Raw genomic sequence first — 18,048 nt, 5'->3', positions numbered from 1 at the left:
CTCAACTCCTCTTGCAACACCTTAATTCCCTCCCTTTCCTACCCTTTAAAAGGGTAGTGCACCCAAAAATGAAAATTCAGCCATTATCTACTCACCCAAATGCCGAGGGAGGCTCAGGTGAAGTTTTAGAGTCCTCACATCCCTTGCGGAGATCCCAGGGGAGAGTGGGTAGCAGCACAACTCCACCTGGCTGGGCACCCCAGATTAAAAAGTCCAAAAAACACATAATTGAAACCACAAAATATCTCCATACTGCTCGTCCGTAGTGATCCAAGTGTCCTGAAGCCCCAACATAAAAAGTTGTTTGGAAAAACGTCATTTGAACTCTGTTTTTAGCCTCATTGTAGCCTGTAGCTCTAACTGCCTCTCTGTGGACCGTGCTCACGTGTGTGCATGGGCAAATACCCACTTGGTACCCAGGTAGCCCAAGCATTACCTATGCATGGCCCATTTGGGTACACCCATCCATGTAGGCAACTGGCATTGGGCCATTATTGAACCCTAGACAATCTCTTAAGCACAAACAGAGACAAACAGTACTCTCATATGTGGGCGGGGTTGTTGTCACTCACTGCACCACACAGCACTTTCTGTATTTTCTCATCATTGGTGACACAGATGTAAGTCTGCACCTTGTTTATCACCCACAGAACGAGGCTGGCTGCTGACGAACAAAATAAAACAGACTGCAGTGAGTCTCTCTCGGTGGGATATTTAGAAATAGCAGGTTTGTGCATTTAGTCCCTGGCAGGCAAGCTCGGGCGTTTAGTGTTGCCGTGGCCCACAGGAACGACGCTCTGTAATGCTTTTTTTTTTCTGCGAGTGAGGATTAAAGTATATGCTGTTCACATAATCCAGCCAAAATCAATATATATAAACACTTGAAGATCCACTCATTACTAAAAGTGTAAAAAAAAACTAAAGTAATGGTCAAAGTTGTCATGTGGAATATTTAAGATGGGTTGATGGATTCACATTGTCACCTCATACATTGAGTAACATTACAAGTTAACGTTCCACCTTAAAAGTTGCCGGCAGTCGGCCCAGTGAATTAAGTTATCTTTTCTTCCACTCCAGCTGTTGCAAGAGACAGCAAAACATCCTTTATTTTTATAGTTACAGTTTACTACTAAAACTCTCCATGGTATGAACAGTGGTTACATGAGCCTCAAAACCCGACACAACTCAGCCCTGAGCAGAGTGACCGGACTGCAGTGTTCACAGCTCCACCTTTTAGTACCAGATGTGTGTGCTAGGTACCCCAACAGAGGGGGGACCAAAAATGGGAATGGTACGGAACGGTTCCATTGGTACCATCCACAACTTTTCACAGTGGAAACAGGAAAAAAAGCGCATGAAACTGTACCGTACTGTACCGCACTGCTTGGTGGAAACGGGGCTATAGGGCCCATTTTTCAGTTCATTTACTCCCTACTTGAGCCCCACGTGCAAATGTTGTGTGGGGGAAATTACACAGGGCAGGCTCCACTAATTTCTAACATTTTAAGGACATAACAATTAAAGAATTAACCAGAAAATAGGCAGATCAATCAACAAGGAAAATGATCGCAGCCATAATAATTACTTGTAGAACACACTGCTTTGTTCTACAGTAAATTAAACCAGCCCACAGTAAATGGCACAGGTACAATTATCTCCCCTACAATCAGCTAAAACATTCAAATACTGCTTACATGCCAGTGCAACAGTTATAATAATCCAATAATGTAAATTATAATATGCAATACATACTGTGTGCTCCCTGCATATTGAATGATTTACTTTATATTTTGCTGATAATACTTTTAAATTTTGAACGCAGGTCTGTTGCTCCTAATAAAGTCTTTGTATACTGTGGTATGTCCAGTTTAACTACAGTAAAGACTAAAGAAATGTAAATGCTTGTTTCAGCTCTGCTGTAGTGATGGCGCGCTGTGGGTCGCTTCTGCTCGCCCTAGTTCTATAAACGTACTCCACAGCGTCTGCGTGCACGCACGTATTCTCTCGCTCTGTATTATTGCTCAGAAACCAGCCACCATGGGGAGTTAAGGGGGCAGTCGACGGGTCATTTTCGTTAATATTTAATATCAGAAAGCTTTCCATATGCTGCGTTTTGGAGCACACAGTTCGCGCCAGTATCCCCAATGCAGTGGATTACGGGGATCGGGCTTTCAGAGACGGTAGGACGGATACTTTTGTGGCAAACACGGGACGTTAGTGTACCTAGCTAAGCTAACAAGCTAACCAAAACTAGCTAACACACCAAGCTAGCTGGCGCTGCAGCCAGTAGAGTGGAAAACGTGCCTTCGCTTTCTTATTTTGTTTGATGTTAGATCGGCAGGTTTGATGGCGTTTGTCACGGGGAAAAGTTGGCGTTGCTTCCCTACGAGTTTGCTCAACACGAATAAATGTATAAAGTCGGCTGGTGTTGAAGTGTTTTTGCACGCAGGCCCGTCTTGTGTGGTTGTAGAGTTTGTTTCTGTACCCATCCCCCACCGTCTTTGCAGGCCAAGATGAATGAGATTCTCACTTCAAAGCACTGGCATTGGTGGTGGCATTGCTACGAGGCTAGCTAGCTGTCTTAGCTTGTTAACGTTAGTTGGTGATTTAGATAATGAGATGTAACCACACGAAGTGGGAGCTTTGTTTTGACAACTGTTAGCGCTGCCTTTTAAGCTAGCTGGTGAAGTGGCGACTAAAACTTAACGGTGAACTTCAGCTTGGAAATTTACCCTCACAACATGACATTACTTTGGGTCAAACTGGAGTCTGACTCGTCAGATTCAGTAAAATGATGATATTAATAACACCACAGGTTAGCTTTGATTGGTTAGCATGTTTGCATAGCAAGTTAGCATTCTAGCCATATGTGTAGTTTCTGTGATTAGATTTCCCTCATTCTCAGCCAACATTTGTTTATATCCTGCTCTTTGATTTTTATGTATCAGCTCTGCTCATCTTCTCATTTCCTAGCTTGTATATGCTGCTGCATGTATGCATGTATGTGTGTGGTCTGACAGTGGAGGCAGTGAGAGATCAGGCAGCCATCTCTACCATCTTATCTCAGTGATAATGTTCCTTTGTGCATCAGCTAACTGCTTTTCTTGTCTTTGTTGCAGGGTGAATTGTTTGCCAGCAAAATCATTGCTAGAGGGGAAGATCTGACCTCTGCCTTGTGCAATCAGAGACATGAGTGTTGTCAGAGAATTACATGGGTACAGGGGCGGTGGTGGGGTTGTGGCCTCCCTGAGCGGCCCTACCCACTTTACCGAGGATGCTCCACGACCCCCAGTTCCTGGTGAGGAGGGATCTGATGTGGACCCCCCCGTCCAGTCAGCCAACACCCGTCCAAACACCCTTTCCCAAACGCTGGGCTATCCCCCGTCATCCTCGTCATCTAAAATGGGGGATCCATCAAGTTACACTCCCTCCTCGTCGTCCGCGACCCCGCGGCGCCCCGATCTGGACTTGGGGTATGAACCTGAGGGCTCGGCTTCACCAACTCCACCTTACCTGAAGTGGGCAGAGTCCCTTCACTCTCTCCTAGATGATCAAGAAGGCATCCAGCTGTTCCGAAACTTCCTGTGCCAGGAAGGGTGTGCGGACCTTCTCGACTTCTGGTTTGCTTGCTCGGGGTTCAGGAAGACCAGCCAAGAGAAGAGGGCAAAGCTGGCCAAGGCCATCTACAGGAAGTACATTGTAGATGGAAGTGGGATTGTCTCCAGGCAGATCAAAGCAGCCACCAAGAGTTTCATCAGAGACTGTGTAGGAAGGCCGCATCCAGATCCTGCAATGTTTGAACAGGTAATTAAAACCCTGATTTCATTTTTGTAATCGTTCCTAATATGCGCTATGCATATTGGCTTATGCAGGCCAGTGGAAGATGTTATTGATTTCTTAAAGGCTGCATTTTGTCTGTGTCAGTTCTTTGAAATGGTCATCTTCAGCCGGACTAAGGGATCGAAATTTTAGGCTGTTGGGTTATCAGCTAATGCGAAGTGGCATTTCTAGGTAAACCAGCATTTGTTTGCAGCCTGACAGGATACAGCAAGATAATGTATGACATCCAAAAAGTACCACAACTGGCTTTGATGTCAATGCTGTCTGCAAACGGGTCCTGAAAACACACACAACTTTAAACGCTTCTCTTCAGTACACAGTTTGGGACCAAGTGTTTTTGGCCCATGCTTAGAAAGCCATCTTGATTTAGTTGTATGTCAGTGTTCGTACATCTAGCTCTGAGGAACTTGATGGCCACATCTGCTTCCATCACACCGTGCAGCAGGCCTTTGAACAGGCCAGAAGTTGGAGACAGTGTATTTGTTTAAGAACATGCCACATTGCATTTCTCTTGTAGTATAGAGAGTGAGTTTGTTTGTGTGTGCGTGTGTGTATTCAGTGGAAGGTTAATCATGTTGATGGGGAGATGTTTGCTGTTGTAGCAGGCTCAAGGGTTGTGATGAACCTGTCAGCTACATTCAGAGGAACTAAAACCAGACCTTTGTCTGCAGTCAGATAGTTCTTGATTACCTCAGAAGTTTCCTGGGTTCCTAAACATGTTTTGTGGTCATTTAGGGCTATTTCAGTCTTGTAGTTAAACTTCAATAGCATATGAAAATACATCAATCTACAGTTTCACCCTTATCACTGCCAAAGCACAGATCTATGTTTTTTCAAGTAATTAAACCACAATAAAGGACCACATCAAGTTAAGTTTTAGTTTCAGGTTAGGTTTTCACTCACTCGCCCACCTGTGTTCTCTTTCGCCCCTTGATCTCTGTCATTCTTGCCGTCTTTATTGCTCTTTGATTTGAGGTGCATTTGCTGAGTGTGTCTTCAGACCACACACATGCAAGACTTCATCACAGGTCTCATTAACGGAGACTCAAGTCTCTGACTGCAGTTCCTCACACATCACCACTAAACAACCAAATTACACAGAATGAGATTACATAATTACCATAATAAACCAAATGAGGATAGTTTCAGTTTTGGTTTTCTTTGCTGCCAATGATTTCCCGCACGCTCTCTCTCTTGCTTTCTTTTCTATTGCTGACAGTTGAATGATAAATCCCTAATTTAAACACGGCTTCACCAAACCAAAGTCAAATACTGTGCAACTTGCTTGAGGACCTTTGGTTGGTTAGGAAAGACAGGAGGACTGTCTCAAAACCACATCAGATGATTGAGATTGAGATTGACCTCCATGTGGTCATAACTCATAGCACACCTCTGTGTGTCAGTGTGGATTAAGTGAGACTAGCCAGGTAGTCAGTTACATAAATATGGGTTTACCTAGTGTCATTGTGTTGGTCTGGAGTGAGTATTAGTTAACTATAAAAGCCCATAGTGATCATAGTAACCTGTGTTAAACTTTTATTTTGAAATGCAAGGGAAGAGTTGTGAAAGCTAGGTCAACCTTTCACACCAAGTTCACAAGTTGTGACATATTTGCTGACATGTTCGGAAATGGTGGAGGCTATGAGCGTTAGTATTTCGGCAGATGATGAGTAAATATATTGTAAATTTAGTCGTATCAAGTAAGTTATATGTCTGAGGAAAATATCAGTATTCCCCATGGCTTCATCTTTATGATTATGCCTTTGCATCTCCTGCATCACATGATCCGCTCACTAGCTCGCTCAAGTTTTTCTTCTAGATACTGTCAGTAGCGTGCATGTTGCCGTTGTCTAGCAGCGCTGCTCTCAGCCACTTGAACAGTAAGTGTATCGTGTACACAGCTTCCCATGTGGTAACCAGGAGCTCACGCGTTCCATTTAAAGGCAGCAATAATTAAAACTTCTTGTCCTGATATATGACCACTGTCTTTGTGTGTTCCAGGCCCAGACAGAGATACAGGGCATGATGGAGGAGAACACCTACCCTTTGTTCCTGAAGTCGGATCTGTACCTGGAGTACACACGGACAGGAGGAGAGAGCCCCAAGCCTAACCCCAGTGATCAGAGCCCATCATCGGGGCCAGCCAAGTCTGTGCCTGGGTACTTACCCACACTCGCTGAGGATGAGGAGTGGAGGTGAGATGATGCACAATCACTGTCAGACCTTTCTGACTTGTTCAGCGAAACACCAACACAACTTTAAAACATTCTTGTAACGTTTGAAATAATGAGTGTTTCTGATACTTGACTCACAGTTCTAATTTAATCTGATCTCAGGTGTGGAGGAGGAGGAGTGAGGGAGGTGGAGGAAGAGAAGGATGAGGAGGAGTGTGGAGACACACCAGCTGGTAGGCTGACTCACAGCCTGCTGATGCAGACAGCACCTCAGAGATCCTCGACCAGCAGGAGGAGGCCGGATAGCAGGGAGTACAGGTGTGTGCGTGTGTGTCAAGGTTCTGATTCATAAAGAAGACAGTGATGTCTTAGAGTTTGTATCATTTCCCACCTGACATATTTTTTGTATGAGTATTGAATCATTTTCATGGACATATAGCCAACATTAGTAATGATACCAATTTGGGCCGCTAAAACGCAAGCAGGCGTAGAGTTTAGCACGATCCAGAGCTACTGCTAGACTGTTGGCTTCACACACATACCTCCCTTACAGTTAGATCAGGAGGAGTACGAGGGAGAGATGAATGAATTAGACCTCTGCCACACTCTTTTGGAAATGAAAGCAAAAGCTTTGCCGTCTGATATCTAAACACACATCTCTTCATCTCCCTTAATTAGCTATTACAACTACAGATGGTGATGTGCAGTTTTATATGACCAGTGTGGCGAGTCGGCTAAAGTCTCATTTGATTGAGGAAACCTTTCTAAATGCCCTTAGTACAGGATAAGTCATCTGACTTTAAACACCTTTTTTTAATCAACTTGAACAATATTTAACTTGTTGCATCTGTTTTGAAGCTAGAAATATATTGATTTCTAAGTGAAATCTGATTGTTTTTTTAAAAAAATTGTGTGAAAAAGACAAATATTATCTGAATTTTGAATAAAAATGATCACAGTTTTAATCAGATAGTTAAAACATCCAATAACCTAATCATACTGAGTTTGAAGTAGCTAAACATAAAAAATCTTGAGACATGTCCTGGTCAGAGTAACTGTGTTTAATGTAGTGGGAAAACAATTGAAATTTCATGCGCTGCTCCGAGCTTCCTGCTGACCCTTGCCTGCGTGTGCATGACTGTGTACATGTATAAACATTTGAATGTGAGCTCACTACATCATAATCTCTCTGCTCATCCTCAGGCCATGGAGGGAGCCGGTAAACCCGTACTACGCAAACATGGGCTACGCTCGTGCTCCAGCGACCAGTGCCAATGACAGTGAGCAACAGAGCATGTCGAGCGATGCAGACACACTGTCACTGACCGACAGCAGTGTGTGAGTACACGCAGATGAACCCAGAATGACTCATCACATTTATGAATTCAGTTACTGGATTTTATGGTGTTTAATGACAACGCTGGTTTTTCAGAATGAATGAGCTGCTCAGATCTGCGTTTGATGGTTGTTTATTCTGTGTCTGTGTGCAGAGATGGTATTCCTCCATACAGATATCGGAAGCAGCATCGAAAGGAGATGCATGAAAGTGCCAAAGCCAATGGACGTGTGCCCCTACCTCATATACCTGTGAGTTATAAAGACACCTCTCAGTTAGCCGCATGTCAGCATTCATAGTTGTTCATGCAACATTAAGGTGACATGAACCCTGGTGACTTAATTTACCATAATTTGTTTTTCTCTAAAGTGTCCTACTCCTTTCTTGCCATTTAATGTTTATTACAGTTTTTCCTGCCCATATTTCTTCAATAATATGATTGCTTATTTACTAAATTTTAGCTGCAGCTGTGTATAGAAATCTGTGGCAAGTAATTGTTTGTGTTTATATATACAGCGCACGTACCGCATGCCAAAGGACATCCATGTAGAGCCTGAGAGGTTTGCAGCAGAGCTCATCAGCAGGCTGGAGACGGTTCTCAGAGAGAGAGAGGCTCAGGAAAGACTCGAAGAGAGGCTGAAGAGAGTACGACTGGTGAGTGTATTACTGTGCTCCTTGTGAGGTGATTGTGACACTGAGTTAAGCTGTGGTTCATTCCAATTATTCACATGGTGCTGATGTTGGTGTTTCCTCAGAAGTCTTGAGAACTTGTAGAGTTTAGGTTTTTATTAATGAGAAACTGTGTGGTGCGGTTGGCAGATTGGCTCACAGTAAAGGCACTAATGCTGCACTAGGATTTTATAGCCCTTTTACCCTGCCTGGTTGAGGCAGGAATATTGGCCGGTATGCAGCCTCACTCTGCTGTATATAAGGAATGATCACAGAATGTCGGGGTAGAGAGGTCTCACCTTTAAGCTGCGGGACCATGGGCAGGGCGTTGGTGATGTTTTGATGATGTGTTATGCGTGCGACCCACTGCTGGAGATTAAAAAACGTAGTCGTTAGCAGTTAGCAACTAACTCAGAGGGAGAAGAGTGGCTGTAAATGTCCGCAAATTGAGAAAACAGTGAGATTTGGGAGTTCCTAACCCCCCGAGTGAGGTTAGCCACCATATAACACAGATGGTAAATGATTGTTATTGTCATGTTAATGTGCTGCTGACAACTATGTTTTATGTCACAATTGAGGCCAGTGCTGTTGTGTTATATGTTATACCCATCACGCCTCTTTTGAGTCCGTGATCTTTGGATGTGGTGTGTAATCACACACTGGGGCGAAATGATGCTGCATTGGTTAGTTCTGTACAAAAATGCAAAGGAGGCATAAAGAAGGGACTTCGTAGCACCCCGTAGTGCAGTCTCTGTGTAAAAACTGAACTTTGACCAGGATACAAATGAGTCAAAATGAGTCGAGCTCTTCTGTGTGAAAGTCGATGTTTCTGATGTTAGCAAACTTTAAACCTACCACTGAACCTCATCAGTCCCCCCAGGATGTTGTGATGGTGCAGTTGCAACAAATAACAGAAATTTAGCCAATCCCTGTGAACACGACCGTGCAATTTTGTCCAATCACTGCAGCTTTACTGCAAATTTGAATAGTTATTTAGAACAGGTAAAATCTCATTTCACTGTAGAGCTCTATGCAGCAAGTTGATTCGCTCCGCCCCTATCTCACTCTCTCTTTTTATCATGAGGCTACTGCTGCAGGACTGGAGCTCTGTGTCTGGGAGAGAGTCATTCACATAGTGACAGGGCTAACTGTTAGCCTCACATGGCTAACGCTTTTCAGCCGTTAACAGGTGTGACGACAGAGTTGAGCTTTTCGGTGTCAGTGGTAAATTAACGGCTTGGTGTTGAATGATAGCTGGGGGGCTTCTGCCCTTGCAGCATAATATTAGGGATGAGATTACGTTGTGTTGTGCTGGGTCGTGCTAACTGGGCAGAGAGAGCAGGCAGAGTGCAGCCTACACAGATGGTCTCTGAGCGCTGCTTCAAATGGCTGTTGCTGCCTCCAGCCCCCCTACCATCGCATATAGATTCTAATTCTGTGGGAAACACTTGCCCCTGCAATTTCATTGCAAATACTGCTTATAAACATCATAACATGCTTCATAATTTCTTAGAAAAGCTGATTTGAATACAAGTATTTCAGGCTGTTACAATCCCAAAAACAGCCCACAAAATCCTGGAGGGACTGCCTTCACTGTATTTACACTTTATACTTGCACTTAACTAATGGCAAATTTCTATCGAATTTGGTAAGAAATTACCCTCAAAAGGTTTTCTGATAGCTGTAGACACCCTGAAGCAGGAAGCACAAAAACTGTCATATTCTAAGGCCCTGTTGGACATTTTAAACGGTTTCTCTAAAAACGGAAAAGTCTGTCCTTTGCGTTTTAAAAAACTTTTGCGTTCATATGATGACATTATTGAAACGATCCCCGTTCACACAGAGCCGCAAAATCACTGGAAACGCTGTAGTATGCACGCCGTTTTCAAAACGTTGCGTTTTGAGGCATCCAAATTGCCGCTGTTGTGTAAACGATCGGCCAAAACGCAACTAAAGTGTACCGTTTTCAGTTGAAATTGTTGTCATATAAACGGGGCCTAAATCTCACTCCCTCCAACAGGCCAATATTTGGCCAAATGTAGTGACTCACAGTCAACTTGAAAATTACTGATTCCGTTACAGCTGTAATTGTAAAAAATGTTAAAATCATATTCTACTTTTGGCAGCTGTTGCTCAGGAGGTAGAGCAGGTTGCCTCTTATGGGAAGATAGGCAGTTTGATCCCCGGCCCCTCCAGTCCGAAGTATCCTTGGGCAAGATACTGAACCCCAGATTGCTTCCTATGGCAGTGCAATTGGAGTAGGAGTAGGTGTTAATGTTAAATAATCTGAGTAGCAGGTGGCACTTCGTATGGTAGCATCAGCCATCACTGTGTGAATATGACAAGTGGTGTGAAAGCACTTTGAGTGGCCAAACTACTAGAAAGGTGTTATGCAGATCCCAGTCCATGTTCAGAATTTTTATCTACCACAAATTTACATGAAACCTTGATGTTTTCTGTGGTTTAGCTGTTGTGCCTCTAGGTCTTTTGATATTTTCTGCCCAAGTATACTCAGATCCGCAGCTTTGTCATCACCAGCTGCATACTGTGTCACCTTACAGCAAGCTGCATACATTGAGAACAGATGCTTCATGAATATAGTCATTTGTGCATACAGATTAATAAGGAAATCAGTCAAAATAACACATTGCCATGTTTATTCTTTTCCCCCCGTTGGGGGCAAAACATCTGTGTAAAAATAAAACGTTGACTTAAAATTACAACAAAACAGTGAGTTCAGCCAAATTAAACCATGGGCTGTAAAACTGTCACAGTAATGTTCAATGGACTCTTATTTGTTTTTAATAAGAAATTACCAAATAACTTTTGCATTATTTCACTAAAATTTACTGCATATACAAGTTTGATAAAGGCAGTTAATTTAATGCCATCCTTGTCTTTGTGTGTACCCACTGATCTATACGATGCCCATGTCCAGTCAGAGATAAAAAACTTTTCTCCTTCTCCCAACAGGAAGAAGAGGGTGACGATGCTGACATCTCCGTGACAACCTCCATGTCTTCTCATAGCATACCACTCCCCCTCCCCTCATCGTTCCCACCTCTCTACGGCGCCCGTTATTCAGAGACCACTGCTAACACGGCGACAGTCGCCACCTACGGCGGCCTGGTTGCCATGGAGGATTCCCATGACGACGACCCGGAATCCATTTTGGATGAGCACGTACAGCGCGTGATGAAGACGCCGGGCTGCCAGTCACCAGGGGCAACCAACAGCACCTTAGGAGGAGGGGGTCGACACACTCCTCCAAAATCATCGCGTTCACCTGACGGGGGGATCGGCCCGCCTCACTACCCGCCACACCGAGGGGGAGGTCATAGTCTGCCTCCTGCTGGGGTCAAAGGTAAGAGGCTAACATTTTTTTGAATGATGCTTCAAATTCTGTGTAGGTGTTTTCCAAATGTATCAAATGAAGCTCCAGCAGAGGCCAGCATGTCACTAATAAGTCTCGCTCTGTTTCAGGTATGCATCACCACAAGCAGCTGTATCACCACAGAGGAAGAGAAGGGCAGGAGGAGGTGGGCTCTAGGTCTCAGGCCAACTTCATGTGGAACGGAGACCCGGCCAACCAGTATGCAGGGAGAAGTCGTAACTATGCTGACGGGGCCGGAGCTAGCACACTTGACGGCATGGGTTACAGGTAAGGCAGTGTGGGTGAATGTACTGACATTATATTGTTGCTCAGCAAACTGTACACGCTGTCTTTGATTCAGATGACCTCAACTGAATTGTGTATTTCACCTGTTCGTTCTGCAGTAGTAAAGGTAGCACGCTATCACGGCGAGGTTGTAAGAAGACATCAGAGACGTCAGGCAAAGGTGATGAGAGTGGGCGTGGCATGGAGGGCCAGGTACCACTGGAGGATCTGGAGAGAAACCAGAAGATCCTGCAATGGATGATGGAAGGAGACAGACAAAGGAAGACCTCACATGGGTAAGTGCAGTACAAACTGATGTGCCAGGCTTAATGTCTAAAATACAAATTGGTGGGACAATAGAGGCATCACTGGATCAGAAAAACCTGGCGTGTATAATGATAATTATGTAACATCAACTATCACATAACAGATTTTTTTTGTGGCGCTTTAGGGGAGGCAGAAACAAGCTGTAAACTTAACACTAACGTTTTGTCACCTATTCAAGGTGATTCAGCAAACTCACTGGCAAATAGTTGCTTATTTGCACACTCAGCAGACACAGAACCAACATCAACACTCATTTGGAGTCGTGTGTGTGTCCATCTGATGAATATACATCAAATATTTACTCTGCTTTTAGCCCTGTTTCTGTCTCCCAAATATCTGGCTCCTTAGCTGCCATATGTGCCACACTAGACGCTGACTTTCTCTGTCCTCCCCCTGATGCTGGATAGGTAGTATACAGGGTGTGATTTTTGTTTGTGTGTTTGTTTGGCCAAGGCTTTTCAATTAGGCTTTAAGTGTGCCAAGAGTGAAACCCGTAACAGTGAAGTTGCAGGCCAGAGAACCAAAACAGAGCTAGAAAGAAGCTGCATGTATGGCATGAGTGAGATGATAATTTTCTCTAGGTTTATCTTTACAAGTGACCTCCATTCACGTTGCAGTCATTTGATCTAAGTCTAGTAAAATGTCAAATTTAGTCAGTGTAAAAATGTTGATTATATGTAATAAAATATATTTTGAATGTTTTCTAGGAAAATTTGCTTTTATGTCCACAAAATCTTCCCCAAAAAGTGCACAAACATTTAAGCCACATCTTCACATGTGCCTGCTAATAAACACCTTTTCATCATGAAGATAATCTTTCTGCATCGTGCCATGCCCGCTTCTTAAACAGTTACTTTTCAGAAAGCAGGATCGAGTGGAATCATAGTCCTGCTGCATAAAAGTTACTTTGGTTCTTTGTTTGTAGAGCTGTGAACTGGCATCAGTCTCAGTGAGTGCAAAGCTCTCGTTTGTATTTTTAGTCCTTTGACATTCATCCCGTCTCCTCCTCTGTTGTTTTTCCAGTAGCAGCACCAGTAGCTCCAGGAGAACGGGAACCAGTAACGAGTCGCCACGTCCAACTTCAGTGGAGCGACCTGGAGCCGTGCACCCCTGGGTTTCGGCCCAGCTGCGGAACAACCCCTCCTCAGTGTCCCCCGCCATCCCCGGCTCGTCGTCCACCCAGGTCCAGCCCTCGCACCCTTTCATCCAGGACCCAGCTATGCCTCCCAACCCAGCTCCCAACCCCCTCACCCAGCTAGAGGAGGCTAGGAGGAGGCTGGAGGAGGAGAGGAGGAGGAACGCACTACAGCAGGCCAAGCAGAGGTAAGTGTCGACTCTTATTATGTGTGTAACCCACAATCATCATATTTGCCTCAGAAGGCTTTAAATTGTGTCTGTGTTTGCGTGGATTCTTACTCACACGGATCATTTTCTCTCTAAGGCATAAGTCTGGTAAGCGCCAAGTGTGTGAGAACATGACAGTCGCTTACTACTTTTGTGGAGAGCCAATCCCATACCGAACATCAGTCAAAGGCCGTGTGGTGACTTTGGGCCAGTTCAAGGAGCTGCTTACCAAAAAGGGCCATTACAGGTGAGAGCATCTGATGCATAATGTGGGTGGGAATGTCCCATTTTAAAAACAGTATTTCTGTTAGTGTTTGACTTTGAAATAATCAAGCATGTCTGGGTTTTTGTTTGTGCACAGGTTCTACTTTAAGAAAGTGAGTGACGAGTTTGACTGTGGTGTAGTGTTTGAGGAGGTTCGTGACGATGACGCCATCTTGCCTATCTTTGAGGAGAAGATCATCGGGAAGGTGGAGAAGGTTGACTGAAATTTGGGAACAGGAAGAAGACACAGAATTGGGGAAAAAGATTTAAGATTTGGAAAAAAAGAGGAGATAGGAAGAGAACATTGGGGTTGGATAGAAATTCCGCTGTGAGAAAACGAAGGGAAGAAAGTAGAAAGATGGGAGGAGCAATGTGTGACAGAGGGGAGATTGCGCTGCATGGTAGAAGCTCGAGTATTAAGGAGGTGGATATTCTTATGGACTATCTGGATGTTGGCGTCACGCCTTGATCAAACCCACGTAAAGCAAAGAATCTTGGCCAGAGTGGAGGAAAGGAACATAAATTATTTCACCTGTCTTGTCTCCACTGTGGATATTCGAGGAGCGCTGTTGAAATCTGATGTCTGACCAGTCTTCCACTTCCACTGCGATGGATGGAAAAGGGTGAGGGGACTGCTGGGAGGAGAGAGGATAAAGTAGTCTTCCACTTCTGCTCTGGAGGAGTCTGTCCTCCGCAGACCATTACGATGCTGCTACATTACCACGGAAACTCTTCAATCGGTGCTCGGGACAGTAAAGAAAGCGGTTTTGTTCCACTCGGGAGTCTCGCTGCCTTTTGCTGTCTCTGTTCCTCATCAGCTGGTGACGAGGAGAGGACAGAGGATTTTTGGGGAGTGGAACTTAAGCCTGCTTCTCCTCTCGTTGACTTCATAGCCTCAAAACAGAAATGTTCTCACCCGTTGATTCCTAGATGTCATGTAGTGATCTCTCACATCAACATGTTCAGACGACAGTTCTCTACATAACTTGTTTACCAAAGCTACATATTTTTGATAAGACAAGTATCCTAGCTACTTGTTTCATTTTATTTGAATTGTGTATGTACAAGGCAGGTACTATTACTTATTAATGCAGCCTAATTTCGTTATATCTCAACTTAATGTTGTATTATTGTGTATGTTTTGAAGCTAGTTCATTAGTCATTTCAGGGCAGCCATTTTGTTTGTTTCTCCCCCTCTGTAAAACATCCCTGCACCTCAGTTCTGTACTGTTTACCTTTGAGTGTGTAGTTCTGTTCTCCTGCGCAATGCATTTTAATTATAGGTTTACTTTTATTTTATTTTTCACCATCAAAAACTCTCATGAAAAAGGAGTATTTTGTTTTGAACAGCTCACACTGTCACCTCATAGACGTCATATTTCTCTGCTACACTGAGAGCTCAGTCTAGATGCCTGCCTCCCTGGCCAGTGCCATTACTATCTAGAATGCTTATTCTGAAGCGTGTTGGTGAGTGTGAAAGCCTGTGTCATGTACGCCTGAACTCAGCCAAAGAGCATATCATGCGTCCCGTATGCCTACATGCGTGTGTCTGTGCAGTCCAAGTCCACAAGCATGAAATGTATTATCTTCATCATGAGCAGAAGGGGATCTTCTTCCTCATGCAGATTCCCAAACTTCAGACATTGTAGCTGAACACTGAGTTTCATAAAATCTGCAGCTCATCTTAAAAGAGTAGTTTGACATTTGGGGAATTATTTCCTTTCTTGCTGAGAGTTAGGTGAGAATTGATACCGCTGTCACGTCTGCATGGCAAATATAAAGCTGCAGCCAGTGATTGGTTATCTTAGCTTAGCATGACAACTGTAAACAGGGAAACAATTTACCTGCTTTTTGTAAAACTTGTACAAAACTAGAGCTGCAAATATTAATTATTTTTTATTGATTAATCTGTTCATAATTTTCTCTGTCAGTCTATTGGTTTATAAATTGTTATTTAATTACAGATTCTAAGAAATTGCTTGTTCTGTCTGGCCACTAGTTCAAAATTTAAGGATTGTCGGCTCACTGTCACATAAGACAGAAAAAAGCAGCAAAATCTGCACAATTTAGAGTTGAACTAGATCATTTTGGCATTTCTGCTTGAAAAATGATTTTAATCAATTACCAGAATTGTGTCAGATTTCTCAGAAATTAATTTAGTTTTCAGACGTTACATGTAAGTGTGAACTAGTTAAGCCTTTAAGGTGGGTTTTGTTCCCTTTGGACAGAACCAGGCAAGCTGTTTCCCTCTGTCTCCAGTCTCTATGCTAAGCTAAGCTAACCAGCTGCTCGTTGTCGCTTCACATTTAGCGCACAAACATGAGTTGTATCAGTTTAACTGAAGAGAAGCGTATTTCTCCAAATGTCAAACCATCTCTTCAGACATCTCATCAATACTGCAGTAAGGCCTCAAGGCCACAATATCATAAAGCACCGTGCAGACAGTGCACTGATCACACACCAGCTATGTAAGCTGAATGTAATTTGACTTTTTTAACTTTTACCCGCTATATCCTCAACAAAAACCCGTCATTGCTCCTGTCGTCATGTCTGTCTGCAGTATTGATCTCAAACTGTTGGCCTGACTGAGTGTTTCGTGTTATCTATGCTGGTAGTTTATTGAATGTGTTCATCCAACAAAGAGGTCCTACCTACCGAACGTCATTCAGGAATGTCAAATACAATTTGTCCTGGGTTTCTGCCCAGTAAGGGAAACATAGGATCGGAAAAACATTTGTCCTCACTTCAACCCATTATGCCTTCAGTATGAAATTTTAAATTTAGATATGTATTTGTTTATAAAAAAAAAAATGTAATTTTAATAATCACCAAGCATGTTCTTTATAAGGAATGTTTTCCTGATGAGTTGAATTATCTATTTTGTTTTAATGTTTATGTGCGAACTGCTACGGCCCTCTGATATATTTTATCTGTTTTGTTAGAACGCCCAGGGACAGTTGAATGAGTCGTCTCTTGTGATTATAATTCGATGGACAAAACAAACAACTGCGTCTGTTGTGTTGTCAATTTGTGTGAAACACAGTGCCTTTATCATGTTATCTCTCGAAATATCTTTATTAAAACCATGCTTTTAATGTAAGTTTTTTTTTTCAGTCAGTCCCGTTGTATTTTTAGCTGCGGTCATTGCTTGCTCACTTCTGTTCTGATAGATCCTCTGCTGTAAATATGTACATTATCATTTCATATGTGTCTTCATACCTGCACCACATGTCCATGGTGTTTCTGTTTTTCAAAGGTAAACGCCAAGATGTCACTGTGCTGGTTCCACTTGTACATTTCTTTTAAAAAGGTACTTCATAATAAAGATGTTGAATAAATCCTTCCTCTCTTTTAATTCTCTGGCATCATTTTCTGTCTTCACCTAATTGTCCTTATTCACATAATTAATCTAGCACATAATATTGCATGTTGCCTTGTAACCCTCCCTGTTTGCCATAAATTAAGATGGTGCCTCCTGGTGTTTTATCCCCTCAATATCTTCTTTCACAGCAGATATTTTGACTTGTCATAGTTGGAAAAGCACAGGTGTTACTAATAACATTAAAGATGCATATGTTGTATTGAATTGTGCCAGTGAGCCAAGTCCTTATACTAACGTGTTTATATTTTCTGCCACCTTCTACTTCACTATAATTCTAAAATAAATGCTGATGAATGCTGTACTTTTTAATACATTAAAATGAGAGCTGGAGTTATTTTGGAGGTGAAAACTCCCTAAAACAAAATGACAAACTACATGCATTTACATCTAACACTGAAATGCTTTGTGTTAATGCCTAATTATCTGACTAATGCTCATTAGTCAAATAATAATTGGTCTTTACTGACAAAGACAATGCATAAGATACTGCTTCATATGTAAAATATAAAATAGATGCAGTGCATACAGGTTTCCAGCCTTAGCTAATTTGTAGTGATACAGTGATGACTAAGTATTTACTTTTGATACTTTAGGTATATTTTGCTGTTTATACTTCCATATTTTTACTGGAGTAAAGTTTTGAAGGCAGGACTTAAAATATTGCATCTATCTGTATTTTATAGCATTGCTACTTTTACTGAAGTAAAGGATCACTACAAGCACTGGCCAGGATGCACAGTCATGCTGAATGCATGTGAATGTCATTAGACAATAGGGATATACATTTTTACCAAGAATGCATTAAAATATATGAATCTATAAATGGACTTGTACACAAAAACAGAAGTTATGTAGTAAGAAATTAATTAATATTCCATCATCCTTCATCGTAAAAGAGAAACTTTTTCATCTAAAGGCAATTAACTTGATGGCAATTACAACCTAGAATGATAAACAATAACCAGGTGAAACTGATGTAGGACTTTATAGTAGGCTACTGCAATTACTATTGCAATGTAAATGCTAAAAACTGCGGACCACTTATTGTGTAGGC

The 18,048-nt window shown here is 42.7% G+C and overlaps 1 protein-coding gene across 2 annotated transcripts; it reads left to right on the top strand.

Annotated features, from left to right (window-relative positions):
* The first annotated feature begins 2,015 nt into the window (after positions 1-2,015).
* LOC117255476 (axin-1-like) lies at positions 2,016-16,950 on the top strand. Of its 2 annotated transcripts, none has more exons than XM_033624433.2 (13): positions 2,016-2,180; positions 3,120-3,804; positions 5,842-6,035; positions 6,177-6,332; positions 7,218-7,352; positions 7,505-7,601; positions 7,867-8,004; positions 10,993-11,383; positions 11,503-11,680; positions 11,797-11,973; positions 13,031-13,327; positions 13,446-13,595; positions 13,710-16,950. In XM_033624433.2, exons 2-13 carry the CDS (start codon positions 3,190-3,192, stop codon positions 13,834-13,836), a joined length of 2,655 nt encoding a protein of 884 aa, XP_033480324.2. In that variant the 5' UTR covers positions 2,016-2,180; positions 3,120-3,189; the 3' UTR covers positions 13,837-16,950. The 2 variants fall into 2 exon arrangements, with proteins under 2 accessions (XP_033480324.2, XP_033480323.2); XM_033624432.2 differs by having other exon boundaries at positions 13,028-13,327.
* The last annotated feature ends 1,098 nt before the right edge of the window (positions 16,951-18,048 follow it).

Source organism: Epinephelus lanceolatus, chromosome 3 (assembly GCF_041903045.1).
Source record: "Epinephelus lanceolatus isolate andai-2023 chromosome 3, ASM4190304v1, whole genome shotgun sequence".
Classification (NCBI taxonomy): Eukaryota; Metazoa; Chordata; class Actinopteri; order Perciformes; family Serranidae; genus Epinephelus; species Epinephelus lanceolatus.
The sequence above is the reverse complement of the archived record's forward strand: the minus strand, read 5'-3'. Positions and strand labels throughout refer to the sequence as shown.